Genomic DNA, 19,540 nt, shown 5'->3' on the forward strand with positions numbered 1-19,540 from the left:
ATTCTTATTAACTGTATGCTCTATTTATTTGCCACCTGGGACTGACATCTCCCAGGCAGACCTTGATGATCTTCTAACGCAGTTGCCTCCCCCTTTATTACTTCTCGGGGATATGAATGGACATAACACCCTGTGGGGTAGTGCTAGCATCAACGGAAGGGGACGAGTCATAGAGCGTATGCTCAATGACAATGACCTTTCCCTTCTAAATACTGGAACAAACACCTTTTTCCACATGCCTACCCGTACCTTTTCTGCCATTGATCTCTCTATCTGCTCCCCTTCTCTGCTCCCTTCACTCACTTGGGAAGTGGAGGAGAATCCATACGGAAGTGATCACTTCCCTGTGATAACCTTGTTACACAGTGGGAGACCATGTCTTCCCTTCAGGTTACCACGGTGGAAGTTTGATCAGGCTGACTGGACTGCCTTCCAACATCAGGCAAATTTTAATCTTAGTACAGTCAGTCAAGAGCCTATCAATGATGCAGTTAAGTACATCACAGAAAATATTGTCCAAGCAGCTGCGAATACTGTTCCAAAAACATCTGCCCGGTTTCCACCATTTCCCAAACCCTGGTGGAATTCACAATGCACAGCAGCCAAAAAGGCTCAAAACAAAGCGTGGGGGATATTCCGCCGATATCCTACCACGACCAACCTTATAGCCTTTAAACGTGCACGAGCCAAAGCACGCTACATCCGTCGTCAGAGTCAAAAGGAATCGTGGATCCGTTTTACATCATCTATTAACCAGTCTACCAACTCTAAGGTAGTCTGGGATAAAATCCGGAAAATGAAGGGAAAATACACAGCGCACCCCTCATCGGTCCTTGAATATAATGGATGTACTATTGCAGACTTTACTGCAATAGCGAATGCTCTTGGGGAAACTTTTTCTAAAATCTCCACAACATCATCTTACTCCCCAGAGTTTCTGGTCCTAAAGCGCAATGCTGAAAAACAGGCCCTTAAATTCACATCGAAGGGATCCCACCCATACAATGGGCCATTTAATATCCATGAGCTGAAAACAGCACTCGCCCGTACAAAGGCTACCGCTGTTGGACCAGACAACATCCATTATGAAATGATCAAACATCTTTCACCAGAATCCATGGACCGTCTGCTCCTCCTGTACAACAGAATCTTCCTCGAGGAGCACTTTCCGGAAACCTGGCGCAAGGCAACTATTCTTGCTTTTGCTAAGCCAGGAAAGGATCCTAAATATCCAAAAAACTATCGTCCTATTGCTCTGACCAGCTGTCTGTGCAAAATATTGGAGAGAATGGTCAATGCTCGGCTCTTATGGTACTTAGAGTCGAATGACCTTCTCTCCCGCTTTCAGTGCGGCTTCCGAAGAAATAGGTCCACATTGGACCACTTAGTTAGACTGGAAACATCTATCCGAGATGCTTTCCTAAAAAGAGAACATTTGGTGTCGGTGTTCTTTGACATGGAAAAAGCGTACGACACAACTTGGAGATTTGGTATTTTAAGAGACCTATACAATCTCGGTCTGAGAGGCCACCTTCCCATTTTTATTAAAAATTTTTTATCCTGCCGTTATTTCCAAGTTCGTGTAGGATCCTCCCTTTCGCGGCCTTTTTGCCAAGAGGAGGGGGTACCACAAGGATCTGTCTTAAGTGTTACGCTTTTTGCCATTAAAATAAATTCTATTTCAGAACAACTTCCTCCAACTGTAAACAGTGCACTCTATGTCGATGACTTCAGCATATTCTCTCAATCATGCAATATGAGGGTTATTGAGAGACAACTGCAACAAGCTATTGACCGTGTTAACATCTGGGCCACGGCCAGTGGTTTCAGGTTCTCACCGGAGAAGACCGTTTGCGTCCATTTTTGTCGCAAACGTAACCTCCACCCTGAGCCTGAATTACGACTTGGACAAAGCACCATCCCAGTCGTATCAGAGGCAAAATTCCTGGGACTCATTTTTGACAAAAAGTTGACATTTGTTCAACACATTCGTCAGCTACGTACGAAGTGTACGAGAGGGCTTAACATCCTCCGCTCTCTCTCTTCTACCTCTTGGGGTGCAGACCGATGCACTCTACTACGTCTGTACCGTGCACTTGTACGCTCAAAATTAGATTATGGGTCTCAGGTGTATGCATCTGCCAGAAATAGCGCCGTTCGTTGGCTTGACCCCATCCATCACCAAGCCATTCGAATTGCTACTGGTGCATTCCGAACATCACCTGTCCAAAGTCTGTATGTCGAAGCAAATGAACCATCGTTGTCGCTTCGACGAATGCAGTTGCCTCTACAATATGCCTTCAAGCTGAAGTCCCTGCCGGACCATCCCACGTGGACATCCGTTTTCGAGCCACGATGGGAAAATCTTTATAACACACGGCGGACCGCCAATCGCCCATTCGGCATTCGTATTCAAGAGCTACTCAATGAGCTTAACATCTCGGTAGACAAGGTCGCTCGATCACCAAAGGAGCCCCTTCCACCCTGGCATGCACAAACACCAGCATGTGACTTCTCGCTCAAACTTGCGACGAAGTCTAATACTCCAGCCTCTGTCTACCTTCAGCTCTATTCACAACACCGTGCAGAACATTCTGACTTCTTGCCAGTTTACACAGACGGCTCGAAGTCAGAATCGTATGTGGGATCTGCTGCTGTCTTTCCAAATAACACCATATCAGAGCAGATACCCGTTGACTGCAGCATTTACACTGCAGAGCTGCATGCCATAGAGTTAGCTCTAGATCACATAAGAAAACACCGTTACCAACGGAGTATTATATATGCCGACTCAATGAGTGCACTACAGGCTTTATCAGCGATGTCACACACTAATCATCCAACCCTGTCTCGAATCCAGCAGATAATATACAGCCTCTTTGTAAGTGGATTCGATATCCGATTCTGCTGGATTCCCAGTCACATCGGGATTAGAGGAAATGATTTGGCTGACACTGCAGCCAAATCGGCAGCCCTGACGGATAATCTTGACCTGTTAGTCCCCTATACAGACTACAGGCAAGTGATCCGTAGTAACCTACAATCTCAGTGGCAAGATTCGTGGCATCGACTGATTACTACAAACAAACTATGTCGAATTAAGCCTATGATCCATCCATGGCGGTCCAGCTTACGCAGGGATCGCAAAGAGGAAGTTGTTCTTGCTCGGCTCCGCATAGGACACTGTCATCTAACACACTCCTTTTTGCTGAGGGCTGATGACCCTCCTATGTGCGAGCAGTGCGACACCATTTTATCCATCAAACATATTTTATGTGACTGTACCAATTTTAGAAATGCTCGTTATACCGCTTTTAACCATCTGACTGAGCCATATACACTCAGTCAGATTTTATCCGACAATGACCATGTGTCTGCTATTTTTAGTTTCCTAAAAACAGTAAACCTTTTTACTCGTATTTAAAAAAAAAAAAAAAAAATCTTATTATTTTAAGGTTTACTATTGTTACTCGTTTACAGATATTTGTCTTTTACAGTTTACAATTGTTTTTATACTCTGACTTAGTGACCTAATTCATTAGGTCACTGAATGTTTTACTAATTTTGTTGACAAAGTTTTGGCGCATTATAGCCTAAGTTGCTGATGCGCCAATAAAACTCAACTAACTAACTGTACACGCTCAAGTAAATCTACATCCTTCCTAAAATGAGGCCTCCAGACCTGTACGCAGTACTCAAGGCGTGGCCTGATCATTGCCTTATACAGAGGGATAATCACCTCCTTTTCCCTACTAGCAAAATTCCTATATATCATTGACAAAACCCCATGACCTACCCTGGCAACCTGTCTGCATTGCTCAGAAAACTTCATATCTGCCTGCACAATTACCCCCAGGTCTTTCATTTTCTACCACCTTAAGTGTAGTACCACACAGTTGGTACTTTTCTCTGGGGTTACTTCTACCCATATGCAGTACTTTGCATTTGTCAAGGTTAAACTTCAGTTGCCACTTCTTAGCCCATCTGCCCGAATTATCTAGATCCTATTGCAGTAGCACACTGCCATTACTGTCATTAACAACCCTGCTAACCTTTGTATCATCTGCAAACTTCGACATTAAACCTGATATACCTTCATCAATATCATTGATAAATATACAAAACAACAGTGGACCAAACCCTGTGGGATTCCACTAATAACATTAGTCCACGAAGAGCAGCACCCATTGATTTCCACCCTCTGCCTTCTCCCACTTAACCATCCTTTTATCCATTGTAGCAACTTACCCTTAATACTATTCTGCTCCAATTTGTACTCTTTCTTGCGCAACAGTGTCAAAAGCTTTCCTGAAATCCAAATAGATGATATCAAAATTATTTTTTTGCATCCAGTTCCTTTGTAACCACATCATAATATCCTATCATATTTGTCAGACAAGACTTTCCCTTAACAAACCCATGCTGTGTCTGAATTATTGCTGCAGTCTTGTCTAGATGATCCTGCAATGCATCTTTAACCAGTGACTCCATTATTTTACCCGGAAGAGAAGTTAAACTAACTGGTCTGTAATTACTCGTGTCACCCTTTGAATCCCCCTTTGTGAATTGGGGATACATTTGCACATCTCCAGTCCGTGGGGATCTCCCCTGAGTCCAAAGACCTCTCATAATTATGACTAAGGGTTTGCTTAGTTGCTTTGCCGCCTCCTTTAATATAACTGGATAGATCCCATCCACCCCAGGTACTTTTCTTATGTTTAACTTCAACAATTTCTCCTCCACTTTGCTCTCAGTTATTACAAAATCATTAAGTATCCTGCTACAATTTGATAACCTTCTGCCATTTCCAAACCTTAATAACTCCCCATGTGTGAATGTAGATGCAAAATACTCATTCAGTTTGTTTGCTATCTGAGCAGGATCATCAACAGTCGATCCATCGATATCAAGTGGACCAATGAGATTCATTCAGTTCCTTTTAGAGTTTATATAAGTAAAGAAATCCTTGCTGTTTTTCTTAGCATCTTTTGCCAAGGATTTCTCGTAATCTGCTTTCACCTGCCTAACCTCCTTTGTGACCTGATTACAGACTAGCTTATATCTGCCATAGGCTTCTGAGTTGCTTGATAATTTATATGCATCCTATGCATTTTTCTTTTCTGTTACGAGTCTCATTATTTCATTTGATAACCATTTAGGCCTAAACCTTGAACAATATTTCTTAATAGGTATGAAACTTTTAGTAGCTTCTACGATTAATTCCTTGAATGCTTCCCACTTAGAATTTACTGTTGGTAACATCGTCAGTTTATCCCACTGTACAGAATTTAAAAACTTTCTGAGACCACTGTACTCACCTTTACGGAAGCAAAAACCCTTTCCTTTACCCCTGATGGTAATTATATCTTTAAGTAAATCTCACATCAGTACACTGGGATCACTGCCACCTAGTTCCTTTATCTGCAAATTCTTAATACACGAATGATCACTGCTGATAACCAGATCAAGAGTATTACTCTCTCTGGTTGCCTCTCAAACATGCTGCTGCAGAAAACAATCATCCAATAAATCCACAAAAGTCTGACTAGTGTGTGAGACCAACCCACAAGTTCCAGTCAATATCTAGGAAGTTAAAATCCCCCATTATTAAGACATTCTGATTTACTGGCCCACTCTATTTCTCTATATAATTGTTCATTGTACTCATTCAAGTCATTAGGCCTATAACACACTTCTACTCTTATTTTTGCTTTAACCTTAATCCTATAACACACTCCTATTCTTATTTTTTGTGTTGCCCTTTGATCCTCCTTTGTGAATTGGGGTTTTACATTTGCACATCTCCAGTCCATGGGGACCTCCCATGAGTCCAAGGAAGCTCTCATAATTATGGCTAAGGGTTTGCTTACTTCCTTTGCTGCCTCCTTTAATATAACTGGATAGATCCCATCTGCCCTGAGTGCCTTTTCTATGTTTATATTCAACAATTTCTCCTCCACTTTCCTCTCAGTTATTACAAAATCATCTAGCTCACTGCCAGAGTTTTAATTCACCTCTGGAATTCCCCTCCCTGAATAACTCCTCATCGGTTAATGTAGATGCAAAATACCCATTTAGTTTATTAGCCACCTGAGCAGGATCATCAACAGTTGAGCCATCAGTATCCAGTGGACCAATCTGATTCATCCCTTTCCTTCTAGAGTTTACATAAATAAAGAACTCTGTTTTTCTTTGCATCCTTTGCCAAGAATTTCTCATAATCTGCCTTTGCCTTCCTAATCATCTTTGTGACTTGATTACAGACCAGCTTATATCTATCATAGGCTTCCATGTCACCCATTAATTTATATGTATCTCATGCATTTTTCTTCTCAGCCATATGTCTCCTTAGTTCATCTGACATCCATTTAGGCCTAAACCTTGAACAATATTTCTTAGTTGGTAAGTAAAGCCTAGTAGCTTGCAAGTTAAATCCTTTGAATGCTTCCCATTTTGAATTTGCTGTTCATAACATCATCAGTTGGTCCCGCTGTATAGAATTTAAATACTGTCTCGGACCACCGTAGTCGCCTTTACGAAAGCAAAAATCCTTCCCTTTACCTCGATGGTAGTTACCTCTTTGAGTAAATCCCACTTCAGCACACTGTGATCACTGCCACCTAGTAGTTCCTTTATCTGCAGATTCTTAATGCATGAAGAAGCACTACTGATAATCAGATCAAGAGTATTACTCCCTCTAGTTACCTTCCGAACATGTTGATGTAGAAAACAATCATCCAATAAATCCACAAAAGCCTTGCTAGTGTTTGAGTGACCAGCCCCCAAATTCCAGTTATTATCTTGGAAATTAAAATCCTCCCCCCATTATAAGACTCGCTGATTTACTTGCCCACTCTATTTCCCTGTACAGTTTCTTATTATACTCGTCAGAGTCATTAGGCCTATAACACACTCCTACTGTCAATTTTGATCTTCCAATGCTTATTTCACACCAAACTGACTCGACACTGCACTGTCCAGCCATGTCGACTGCTTTCACTTACTTGGATATTTTGTTTCTTAACTAATAGCATAACCCCTCCTCCCTTCCTATCCTGTCTATCCTTCCTGTACTCATTGTACTTCCTAAATTCCAGTTCTGCATTCCTTTATCTGTGTGACACGACCTCTCTGATATTCCAAAAATATCTGAATTTGTTTTGATCAATACCTCAAATTCATCATATTTATTTACCAAACCCCTAGCCTTGGTGTATATGCAAGTATACATGCACCTGTTCCTATTCTTAGCTACCCTAACACAACCTGTGTGTTTACTTGTACAGCAATGACTCCCAGCAGTCTCTGAAATACTGCGTCTTGTTTTCCAGGCTGCTGCTCACTCCAGTAGAAGCAGTGCAAGAATCGCTTTTATCTCTGCCAGTGGCTACTGTTAATCTATTAGTCCTTGTATCCCCCCCCCACGCTAGTAGTTTTTCAACCCATCTAACACTGCCTCGATTAGCATCAGAAAATATTCTTGCACCCTTTCTATTTAAGTGTATCCCATCTCTGTAGAAGCAGCCACTCCTGTTAACAAGTACAGACCAGGCTGGAAAAAATTCTACACCTTGAGCTTTCCACAATCTTTCCAGGGCCAAATTGATCGAAAAGGCTCTCATCATATACTCCCTCCTATCATGTCTGGGCAGAATTGCAGACACTTTCAAATTAAGCCCTAATTCACGATTTTTTTTTAACAGTGACCTGTACTTAAGTATTTGAGGAGATCCATCATTAAAATTCCATACCTTTTAGGCAGTACCAAAGGTGGCTAACCATTGCTTTATACAATGGAATAATCACTGTTTACTGAACTCAGAGTGCCTAGTGTTAGAATGGACAATGATCCCTAGGTCTCTTTCATTTTTCACCACTTTGAATATGGTACCACTCAAATGGTATGTTTATCCTGAGATTATTAGTGCCCATATGTAATACTTTGCACTTATTAATATTAAACCTCAATTGCTACCTTTCAAACCATCTGCCCAATTTTTCTAGGCAGATAGAGTGAAACATGAAATACACATTTTGTACACGAGTGTGCATTTCGCCACTTTGTCATTTGATTTCCTTTTTGAAAACGAGATATTTGCATGTCTCCAACAATAATTGCCTGTTTCCATTAACTCCCAAGACTTGTGGAAATCGAGTTTTTTTTTTTTTTTTTAATTTAAAGAGGAATTTTACAAATACTTGATAGAAATAAGTAAATGAAGAATTATCATTAGCAGAAGCATATGATCCAGGGAAGCAAGTTTATACAGTATATAATGTCAGCCAAAAAAAAAAAAAAAAAAAACACTTCCCATTTCACCCATCCATGCACTCCAAAAGTTGGTCTAGTTCTTTCTTGAATTTATTTAAACTATCAATTTCCACGCCGACAGAAGAAGTTTGTTTCAGCAATCAATCACTTGCTGGCTAATGGCAAATTTCCAAACATCTATTCTACAATTGTCCTTCCTCAACTTGAATTCAGGTTCATGATCTGAGCAAGAGGAAGAATTCCATCATCATTGAGCCTACTCAACACATTCAAGGTGTTATACATATGAATCAGATCACCTTGCAGTGGCCTAGTCTCCAGATGCTGCAATTTGCAGAATTTAAGCCTTTCTGGTAAGAGCACCCCTTTGTTTCCCCTCACCAATCTTGTTGCCCTTCTCTGTACTCATTTTAGCAGCTCTACATCCTGCTTAAAATGAGGCCTCCAGACCTGAATGCAGTACTCAAGGCATGACTTAACCATTGCCTTATACAAAGGAATAATCGCCTCCTTCTCCCTACTAGAAAAATTTCTGTAGGCAGCCTGTCTATATTGCTCAGAAAACTTCATATCTGACTGCACAATTACCCCCCCCCCCCAGGTCTTTTTCATAATCTACCACCCTGAGTGTAGTACCATAGAGTTGGTACATTTCTCTGGGGTAATTCTACCCATATGCAGTACTTTACATTTGTCAGTATTAAAATTCAATTGCCACTTCTCATTCCATCTTCCCAAATTTTCTAGATCTTGTTGCAGTAGCATACTATCATTAACAACCCTGCCAACCTTTGTATCATCTGCAGATTTGGACATTAAGACTGATATACCTTCATCAATATCATTGATAAATATACAAAACGAGAATGGGCCCAATACCGAATACGGGAATTTGTGCCAACTCAGATGCATAATCTGAGAAAGAGTAAGAATCCCATCACTATTGAGCTTGCTCAAGCCATTTAAGGCCTTATACACCTCAATAAGATCACCTCTGAGGTGCCAAGTATCCACACCCTGCAATTTGCAGAATTAAGCTCTTTCTTGTTAAGAGCAACCCTGTGTGCCCCCTCACCAATCTCGTTGCCCTTCTCTGAACTTGTTCCAGCAGCTCTACATCCTTCTTAAAATGAGGGCTCCACACCTCTATGCAGTATTCAAGGTATGGCCTGACCATTGCTTTATACAAAGGAATAATCACCTACTTATTCCTGCTTGCAAAATTCCTATATATATCATTGACAAGACCCCATGAGCTGCTCTGGCAGCCTATCTGCACTGCTCAGAAAAACTTCATATCTGATTGCACAATTACCCTCACATCTTTTTTATTCTCCACTACCCTGAGTTTTGTACTGTACTGCACAGTTTGTACTTTACTCTGGAGTTACTACCACTCATATGCAGTAATTTTTATTTGTCAATGTTAAACTTCAGTTGCCACCTCTCAGCCCATCTGCCCAACTTTCCTAGATCCTGTTGCAGTAGCATACTGTCATTAACAACTCTGCCAACCTTCATTTTGTCTGCATATTTGGACATTAAGCCTGATATACCGTCATCTATATCATTGACAAATATTGAACACAACAATGGGCCCAACACCGAACTCTGCTAATAATATTAGTCCATGCAGAGCAGTGTCCATTGATTACCACTCTGTCGTCTCCCACTCAAACATCCCTTTATCCAAAGCAGCAACTTGCCCTTAATGCCACACTGTTCCAGTTTGTACAGTAGTCTTCCATGTGCAACAGTATCAAAAGCTTGCCTGAAATCCAAGTATATGATATCAGAATTATTTTTTGCATCCAGTTCCTTTGTAACTACGTCATAGTATCCAATCAAATTGGTCAGACAAGACTTCCCCTTCACAAGCCTATGCTGACTGAACTATAACTGCAGTATTGTCAAGATGATCCTACAGTGCTTTTTTAACTAGTGACTCCATTATTTGCCCTGGATCAGAAGTTAAACTAACAGATCTGTAATTACTCGTGTCACCCTTTGATCCCCCTTTGTGAACTGGGGATATATTTGCACATCTTTAGTCTGTGGGAGCCCCCTTGCATATTTCCTTTCCTGCCTCCTTTAATATAACTGGATAGATCCCATCCACCCCAGGTGCCTTTCTTATGTTTAACGTCAACAATTTCTCCTACACTTTGCTCTCAGTTGTTGCAAAATCATTTAGCTCCCTGTTAGAGTTTGATAAGTTTATGGCCTCCACTTCCCTACAGAATTCCTCATGTGTAATTCCTCAAGTAAGTTGAGATTGTGTTTCTGGCAGTAATCTGGCTTATAAATGTAAACTTATTTCTGAGTCCCTGTTAAAATCATTTAGTTTTATGGAATTTGAATGCCTTAACTTTTTTATTATACAATTTAAATTTTATGAATAAAAAATTATTTTAATAAAGTATAGCACAACACTTGATTTCCATGATTTTTTTTATTACAGTTTGTGGAATGTTATGAACCAACAAAGGCAGATTCTTATAGGAAAAAAGTGATGTTAGATGGAGAGAATGTCGAAATTGATATCCTGGATACTGCTGGCCAGGAAGACTATGCTGCCATAAGAGATAATTACTTTCGTTCTGGGGAGGGTTTTCTCTGTGTATTTTCAATAACGGATTATGAAAGTTTTTCAGAAACCAGAGAATTTAGGTAATAATTATTATTATTATGGTTGTTTTTTTTTAGTGTGTGCCTATTTTGTGAAGTGCATGTGCACTTCACAAAATATATTTTTTTTTCATTTACTAAATATTTCTGTTTTGAAATGAGGTCAATATCAAAACAGCTTCAAAATTTGAAAAATATATATTATTCTTAAATCCAAGAGATTTGATTTAACTAATGACAGAGATGTTTAAAAATTTGCATTATGGTTAAAGTTTCAACTTCAAATATGCAAAACTTAAAATTAATAATTTGTATCTGCAAGTTGATTTCTCATTTTTTCCATCAAAGTTAGTTCATAAATAGTAATATCAAAATTCATATATTTCAGTACCTTACTTATTCATTGTTCCAGCTTCATGTCTGGTCAATAAGGAAAATACTCTCCATTTAGCTATATTTTTCCACTATTTCTCTCTCTCCCAGCTAACACCTCTCTTGGTCTTTTATTCTCCATTTTCATTTCTAACATCCTCTTTTGCAGTTTATCCTCTCTTTAGCATTAGCATTAGTAGAGGCATTTGATGCAAGAAAGCAAGCTTATGCAGCATCAGCCAAAAAAAAAAGTAACATAAATAAATAAAAATAACCACTTCCACTTCACCCCTCTGTTCGTTCGAAATACCTGTCCAGCTGAGCCTTAAACTTATTTAGGCTATCAACTTCCACGACAAGGGATGGAAGTCTGTTCCACCTACCAACCACCCGCTGGCTAAAGGCAAATTTCCGCACATCTATCCTACATCTGTCTTTCCTCAATTTGAATTTATGCCCTCTCAGGTGATTATTCTGAGCAAGAGGAAGAATCCCATCAGCATTGAGCATGCTCAAACCATTCAAGGCTTTGTACACCTCTATCAGATTGATTAGGAGTCTGAGGACGAGGTTGCCGGTGCGGACGTGCCTTTCTGCTGCTCTTCGAACAGAGAAGTTTTTTCTGATTTATTTTCTGCTCTTCTCTTTACATGTCCAAACCATCTGTCTGTTCCTCTCAATCATTCTTGTAATTGTTCTTCTCCCACTTTCTCCTGATGAATGGCCACAATTCTTATGCTATCTCTTCTAGTGTTTCCACACACTTCCCAGAAACTTCATTTGCATTACTTGCATTGTGCCAGACAACTTGAAGACTGTCTTGTACCTACACGACATTGGACTTAACCTGAACAAGATCACTAAAATGTCATTAGCTATGAAAAGGCTGAAGATTGATATTGGTGTTGTCCTCAGTGGGCATCCTGTTCAGAGATAGCAACAATACAAAGACCTAGGTATGATATGCGATGATAAACTCACCTTTGTCCCTCGCCTCACAGAGGCAAGAAAGAAAACCCTTGGGGCTCTGTGGCATTAAACGGGAACTGACAGGAATAAGAAGTTCTAATCTTGTAGCAAGCTATGTGGTGAGATGTTTCTCCCATCGCCCTATATGCTTCTCCAGTATGGACTTCCATGCCAGTTGACAATCTCAGGAGGTTCCTGACTGTGGAATACTAGATCCTGAGGTTGCTAAATTGCTACCTAGGAAACACATTTACCACCCCTAGAAGTACCCTTCAAGCAAACCTAGATTGGGTAACCTAGCAACTGATACTAATCAAAATGAACATATCTACCCTCTCAAAACTGGTCATCAAAAAGATAGAAGTCCCTAGCATAACTGAGATGGTCTTTCACCACCCAACTTCCAGCAGATGCCCTGTCAACATAGCCAAACCGCAATGCAGCCACCCAGGAACAGAATAAAATCTGTGGATGTTCCCGCTCAAACACTATAGGTATGTTCCTCATCCTAGACATACTGTGACTGATTGTCCAAAGAAAAGAACTACCAGACCAAGATTGCATCACATGTACATCATCCTGCCAAACAACTACCAGATTGACATTGGTAAAAGAAAGGTCCTAACTAATTAATCATGTGACATAATATGCATTTATGTAATATTGTCATATGCTATGTCTTGAACTGAGATTATTCCTTAAATGTCACTCCTTATGTATTAGTCATGTGACTGTTTGTATGTATATTTATTCTTTGACTATTTATATATTTATATTTACTCGTATCACATTTATGTATTCTTAATGATTCATTCAAGTAATATTTTAAAATACTATGTCTGTTGTCTCAGTTCAATCTCCTTGTATATTAGCAAGAAACCCCCTGGCTTCGTATGCCGTTTCCAGGGTAAGGTATACACCTTAATCTGATTTAAATAAAATAAATAAAAATAAATATTTATTTTTATAAATAATAAAAAATAAAAATAGTGTGAGGAAATGAGGCGACAACTCAGTGTTGTTATGGGCCTTCTAGCTGTTATGACAGCTGGAAGGACAGGGTGGATGCCCTCAAAGGATCTAAACTGAGGGCCCATCAAGCTCTCAGCTGCCCACATCAATGCCAGAGCTTGCACTTAATCACCATGCAACCCCAAGGCAGAATGCGCTGGTCCCACAGGAACTAGTGGTTGTTGGTGACTCTATTGTCAGGGAAACGGGGAACATGCTAAAAAGGCCCCTGGCAGAGCAGATATCATCTTTTAAGGGCACAAAAGGTGATATTGTTGTACATGTTGGCACTAATGATATTAAGAGTAGGAGACCAGCAGAATTACTTAACAAGTACAGGTCACTGTTGAAAAAAAGCCGTGAATTAAGGTTGAATTTGAAAGTGTCTGCAATTCTGCCCAGACATGATAGGAGGGAGTATATGATGAGAGCCTTTTCGATCAATTCGGCCATGGAAAGATTGTGCAAAGCTCAAGGGGTAGAATTTTTTTCAGCCTGGTCTGTACTTGTTAACATGACAGACTGCTTCTACAAGGATGGGATACACTTAAATAGAAAGGGTGCAAGAGTGCTTGCTGATGCTATCGAGGCAGTGTTAGGTGGGTTGGAAAATGCTAGCTTGGGGGGATACAAGGACTAATAGATTGGTAGCCAGTGGCAGAGGTGAAAGTGATTCTTGCACTGCTTCTACCGGAATGAGCAGCAGCCTGCAAAACAAGACGCAAGGTATTTCAGAGAGTGCCGGGAGTCATTGCGGTACAAGTAAACACATAAGTTGTGTTAGGGTAGCTAAGAATAGGAACATGTGCATGTATACTTGCACATACACCAATGCTAGGAATTTGGTAAATGAATTTGAGGTATTGCTCAGAACATCAAAGTCAGATATTGTTGGGATATCAGACACGTGTCACACAGAAATAAGGAATGCAGAACTGGAATTTGGGAGTACAATGTGTACAGGAAGGATAGACAGGATAGGAAGAGAGGAAGGGTTATACTATTAGTTAAGAAACACATAAAATCCAAGGAAGTAAAGCCAGTCGACGTGGCTGGACAGTGCAGTGTCGAGTCAGTTTGGTTTGACATAAGCATTTGGAGATCAAAATTGAGAGTAGGAATGTGTTGTAGGCCTAATGACTCTGATGAGTATAGTAAGGAACTGAACAGGGAAATAGTGTGCCAGTAAATCGAAGAGTCTTTTAATATGGGATTTTAATTTCCCAAATATTGACTGGAATTTGTGGGTTGGTCACTAGCAAGGCTTTTGTGTATTTATTGGATGATTGTTTTCTACGTCAGCATGTTTGGGAGGCAACTAGAAGGAGTAATACTCTTGATCTGATTATTAGTAGTGATTCTTCATGCATTAAGAATCTGCAGATAAAGGAACCACTAGGTGGCAGTGATCACAGTGTGCTGAAGTGGGATTTACTAAAAGAGAACTACCATCAGGGGTTAAAGGGAAGGGTTTTTGCTTTCGTAAAGGTGGCTATGGTGGTCTGAGACAGTATTTAAATTCTATACGGTGGGGCCAACTGATAATGTTACCAACAGTAACATCATCAGTTGGCCCCACCCGTATGAACTGGGAGGCAGCAAGGTTTAGGCCTAAATGAATGTCAGATGAACTAATGAGACATATGGCAGAGAAGAAAAATGCATGGGATACATATATATTAATGGGTGACATGGAAGCCTATGATAGATATAAGCTGGTCTGTAACCAAGTCACAAAGGAGATTAGGCAGGCAAAGGCAGATTATGAGAAATCCTTGGCAAAGGATGCAAAGAAAAACAGAAAAGAGTTCTTTACCTACGTAAACTCTAGAAGGAAAGGGATGAATCAGATTGGTCCACTGGATATTGATGGTTCAACTGTTGATGATACTGCTCAGGTAACTAACAAACTAAATGAGTATTTTACATCTACATTCACCCATGAGGAGTTATTCAGGGAGAGGAATGCCAGAGGTGAGTTAAACTCTGGCAGTGAGCTGGATGATTTTGTAATAACTGAGAGAAAAGTGGAGAAGAAATTGTTGAAGATAAACATAAAAAAGGCACCTGGGGTGGACAGAATCTATCCAGTTATATTAAAGGAGGCAGCAAAGGAAGTAAGCAAACCCTTAGCCATAATTATGAGAGCTTCTTTGGACTCAGCGGAGGTACCCATGGACTTGATGTGCAAATGTGACCCCAATTCACAAAGGAGAATCAAAGGGCAACACAAGTAATTATAGACCTGTTAGTTTAACTTCTGTTCCACGAAAATTAATGGAGGCACTGGTTAAAGAAGCACTGCAGTATCATCTAGACAAGACTTCAGTTATAGCTCGAAGCACAGCATGGTTTTTTTTTTTAAGGGAAAGTCTTGCCTGACCATTTTTGATTGGATACTATGATGTAGTCACAAAGGAACTGGATGCAGGGAATAACTTTGATATCATATTTGTTTGTCCATGTGCATACTGTTGCACATGGAAGACTGCTGCACAAATTGGAGCAGTGTGGCATTGGAGGCAAATTGCTGCTATGGATAAAGGGATGATTGAGTGGGAGAAGACAGAGAGTGGTAATCAATGGACACTGCTCATTGTGGACTAATGTTATTAGTGGATTCCTTTGGGGTTCAGTATTGGATCCATTGTTCTTTCCTGTATTTATAAATGATTTTGATGATGGTATATCAAGCTTAATGTCCAAGTTTGCAGACGATACGAAGGTTGGCAGAGTTGTTAAGGACACTAAAGACAGTACGCTGCTGCAACAGGATCTAGAAAAGTTGAGCAGATGGGCTGAGAGATGGCAAATGAAGTTTAACATTGACAAATGTAAAGTACTACATATGAGAAGCAGCAACCCCAGAGTGATGTGTGAACTGTGTGGTACCACACTGACAGTGGTAGTGAACGAAAAGGACCTGGGGTAATTATGTAGGCAGATAAGGTCTCTGAGCAGTGCAGATGGGCTGCAAGAGTAGCTCATGGTGTCTTGTCAATAATATATACAGGAATTTTTCTAGCAGGGATAAGGAGGTGATTATTCCCTTGTATAAGGCAATGGTCAGGCCACATCCTGGATACTGTATACAGGTCTGGAGGCCTCATTTCAAGAAGGATGTAGAGCTGCTGGAACGAGTACAGAGAAGGGCAACAAGATTAGTGAATGGAACAAAGGGGTGCTCTTACGAAAAAAGCTTAAGTTTTGCAAATTACAGTGTCTGGAGACTAGGCACCAGCGAGATGATCTGATAGAGGTGTATAAAGCCTTGAATGGTTTGAGCATGCATCAATGCTGATGGGATTCTTCCTCTTGTTCAGAATAATCACCTGAGAGGGCATAAATTCAAATTAAGGAAAGACAGATGTAGGATAGATGTGCAGAGATTTGCCTTTAGCCAGTGGGTAGTTTGTTGGTGGAAAAGACTTCCATCCCTTGTTGTGGAAGTTGATAGCCTAAATAAATATAAGGCTCAGCTGGACAGGTATTTCGAATAAACGGAGGGGTGAAATGGGAGTAGTGGTTTTTTTTTTTTTTTTTGGCTGATGCTGCATAAGCTTGCTTTCTTGCATCATATGCCTCTACTAATGCTATTATTGGCACTTCTCAGATACCTCCTTTCTCCATAGTAGATCTTTTACACAGTTACGAAACATTCTATCTTAGTCTACCTTTCTCCTTATCAATTCTTTTCTTTTTCCACTATACTGCCTAAATGGCTGAAACTGTCCACTTTATTATCTTTTCCTCAATAGAGATGTTAATCGCTCCTCTGCATTACTCTCAGCATTACCAAGCTTTAAATTGTATCTCTTTGTCTCCCCGACCGAGCTTTTCAACTGCTGATTCAGTGCCTTAATGATGGAAAATGCTGAAGTGACTTTCTTTAAATGCACAGTTACATATTTGTTATTAGAAATAATAGTTCAGATTTCAAATTAAAGTTCTGGCTACTGATGTGATGTTTGATTTCCTGCAGGCCCCCCCCCCCACACACACACTTAGAGGATATTTGAAAACAGTCGTGGTTGGAGCTGTGCATCTTGAAATGGACCATTATATTCAGAAACCTATTATCCTTAAGATCCTCACTAGTAGCACAGTAGCTGTGATCACTGTCTTTCTAGGTGGTATGGGGAAAAAAGTTCAAATCCTCATGAGAGGTGGAATTTTTGCAGACTTCAGTTTCATACTATGGCAGTTAATTTGGAATGAGTGATGATTGTACAGCTCTTTCCTGCTTAGAAATACAGGAGAGTTTGCATTAAAATAAACACTTTGTGGAGCTCTAATATTCTTGTGGATTATGAGAAGTGTTGGTTAGGCTTGTTAGTAGTTTAATTTTTTATTTTTAATTTGTTTTAATATCTTGTAATCTTAATTTCTATAATTTGTGGAAGTTATTTTCTGTAATTTTTTTTAAATTGAATTCTCACTTTTTGTAACTTAATTCTTGTAAGTTATAATCTTTTTGTTATCTTGCAACTTTTTTGCAAATGTTTTCTACAGCACCATATTAGAGAGGCAACAAGACAGCGATATTCTTTATCTGATTATCAGCAGTAATTCTTCATGCATTAAGAATCTTCAGATAAAAGAACCACTAAGTGGAAATGATCACAGTGTATGGGACTTACTTAAAGATGTAACTACCATCAAGATAAAAGGAAGGGTTTTTGCTTTCGTAAAGGAGACTGCCGTGGTCTCAAATAATTTAAAAATTTTGTATAGTGGGACTAACTAACGATGTTACCGACAAAGTCGAAGTGGAAAGCATTCAGGAAAATATTTATGGCAGCTACTAGGTTTTTCATACCAACTAAGAAATGCTGTTCAAGGCCTAAATGGATGCAAGATCAACTAATCAAACACATGGCAGAGAAGAAAAATGCATGAGATGCATTTAAATTATCAGGAAATACAGAAGCTTATTATAGATATAAACTAGTGTGTAATCAAGTTACAAAGGAGTCTGTCTTTTATGAAAATGAGAAACAACAGTAGTCCAAGTACCACTCCTTGGGTGAATATCCACTTCTGATGATCTCCAATCTGAAGAATATCCTTTAATTACAACACTTTTCTGACCCCTCTGCCTTTCAGCCATCCTGCAATCCATCTTAGAAGCTTTCCAGTAATCCCATGTTCCAGCTACCTCTCATACAGTAACCTCTCATGAAGGACTGAGTGAAATGCCTTGCTAAAACCTAAATTACTAACCTTATGAGAATAGCTGTGTTAAAATAGCTTACCAGGTTAGACAAACATGATTTTCCCTTAACAAAACCATGTTTGTCCTTCACAATGCCATTGCACTCTTAATAATTGCCTCCAAGATTTTCCCTGCTGCCAAAGTCAGACTTACTGGTATGCAGGGCGCCTCCGTAGCCAGGTGGGAAGGAGCAGCAGTGCGTAGCACTCGCTTCTTGATTAGACCTGGGTTCGAGCCCGTCACCACCGAATATGGAGGATGCGGAAAGTTCAGGGAATGACCACCACATATTCCCGGAGCAATATGGCCTTAGTTGCTAATGCTCCTAAAAACCAAATAACAGTAACAAACCTTAGTTGCTAATGCTTCTAAAAAACCAAACTGGTATGCAGTTTCCAACTCTCTTAAAACTGCTTTTATGTACTGACAATACATCGTCAGTTTTCACTTCTCCAATCCAAATTTATCTCCAATCCAAATTTATCTCCCCCAAGTCCAATGATATCCTCTTATCAATGGTTCATGCCCTCTCTGGCTGTCTTCCTCAAAATTACTGGGTATATGCCATCAACTCCAGGTGCCTTACTTACCTTTAGGCTTAACTATTTTTCTAATAAATAGTTATCGGTAATTTCAAAATTCTGAAATTCTGAATTGAAATTAAACCATCTGATTGTTATAAAATTAATTTTATTGTGTAGAAAGGAAATTAATTTTATTTTAAATAAGATTAAACTATAATACAATTAATTTACAATTGGACATATTTCTGGATTCCATATAGAGTCCTGGCCCAACCAAGAAAAAATGAAAGCTTAGAACAGTGAGATGGGGTAAATTTTCTTTTCCTTTCCTTTTTCTTTTCCTTTTTTTTTTAATATGAAAACCTCAAACACGAGAGGTATTAGAACCTTTAGTACCATGGTTGGGTTGGAGTTTAAAAAGACGAGAGAAGATATTTGTCATCATTAGACTCAAACTTCTGTAGACAGTAATTTTCAGGAAATGCGTATGAAGGAAGGTTGTTCCAGAAAACAGCAGTTGAATGAATAAATGAAAAAGATGAAAATTTG

At 39.7% G+C, this 19,540-nt stretch overlaps 1 protein-coding gene across 1 annotated transcript in view; it reads left to right on the forward strand.

The window, feature by feature from the left end:
* Positions 1-19,540, forward strand: part of LOC150090446 (ras-related protein Ral-A-like) — a 66,680-nt gene that overhangs the window by 24,157 nt on the left and 22,983 nt on the right. Inside the window, exon 3 of the mRNA XM_090390316.1 lies at positions 10,734-10,942. Coding sequence (XP_090246442.1) covers positions 10,734-10,942 — 209 coding nt within the window. The remainder of the gene's footprint in view (positions 1-10,733; positions 10,943-19,540) is intronic.

Source organism: Mastigoproctus giganteus, chromosome 2, assembly GCF_048544385.1.
Source record: "Mastigoproctus giganteus isolate SK-2022 chromosome 2, ASM4854438v1, whole genome shotgun sequence".
NCBI classification, from domain to species: domain Eukaryota; kingdom Metazoa; phylum Arthropoda; class Arachnida; order Uropygi; family Thelyphonidae; genus Mastigoproctus; species Mastigoproctus giganteus.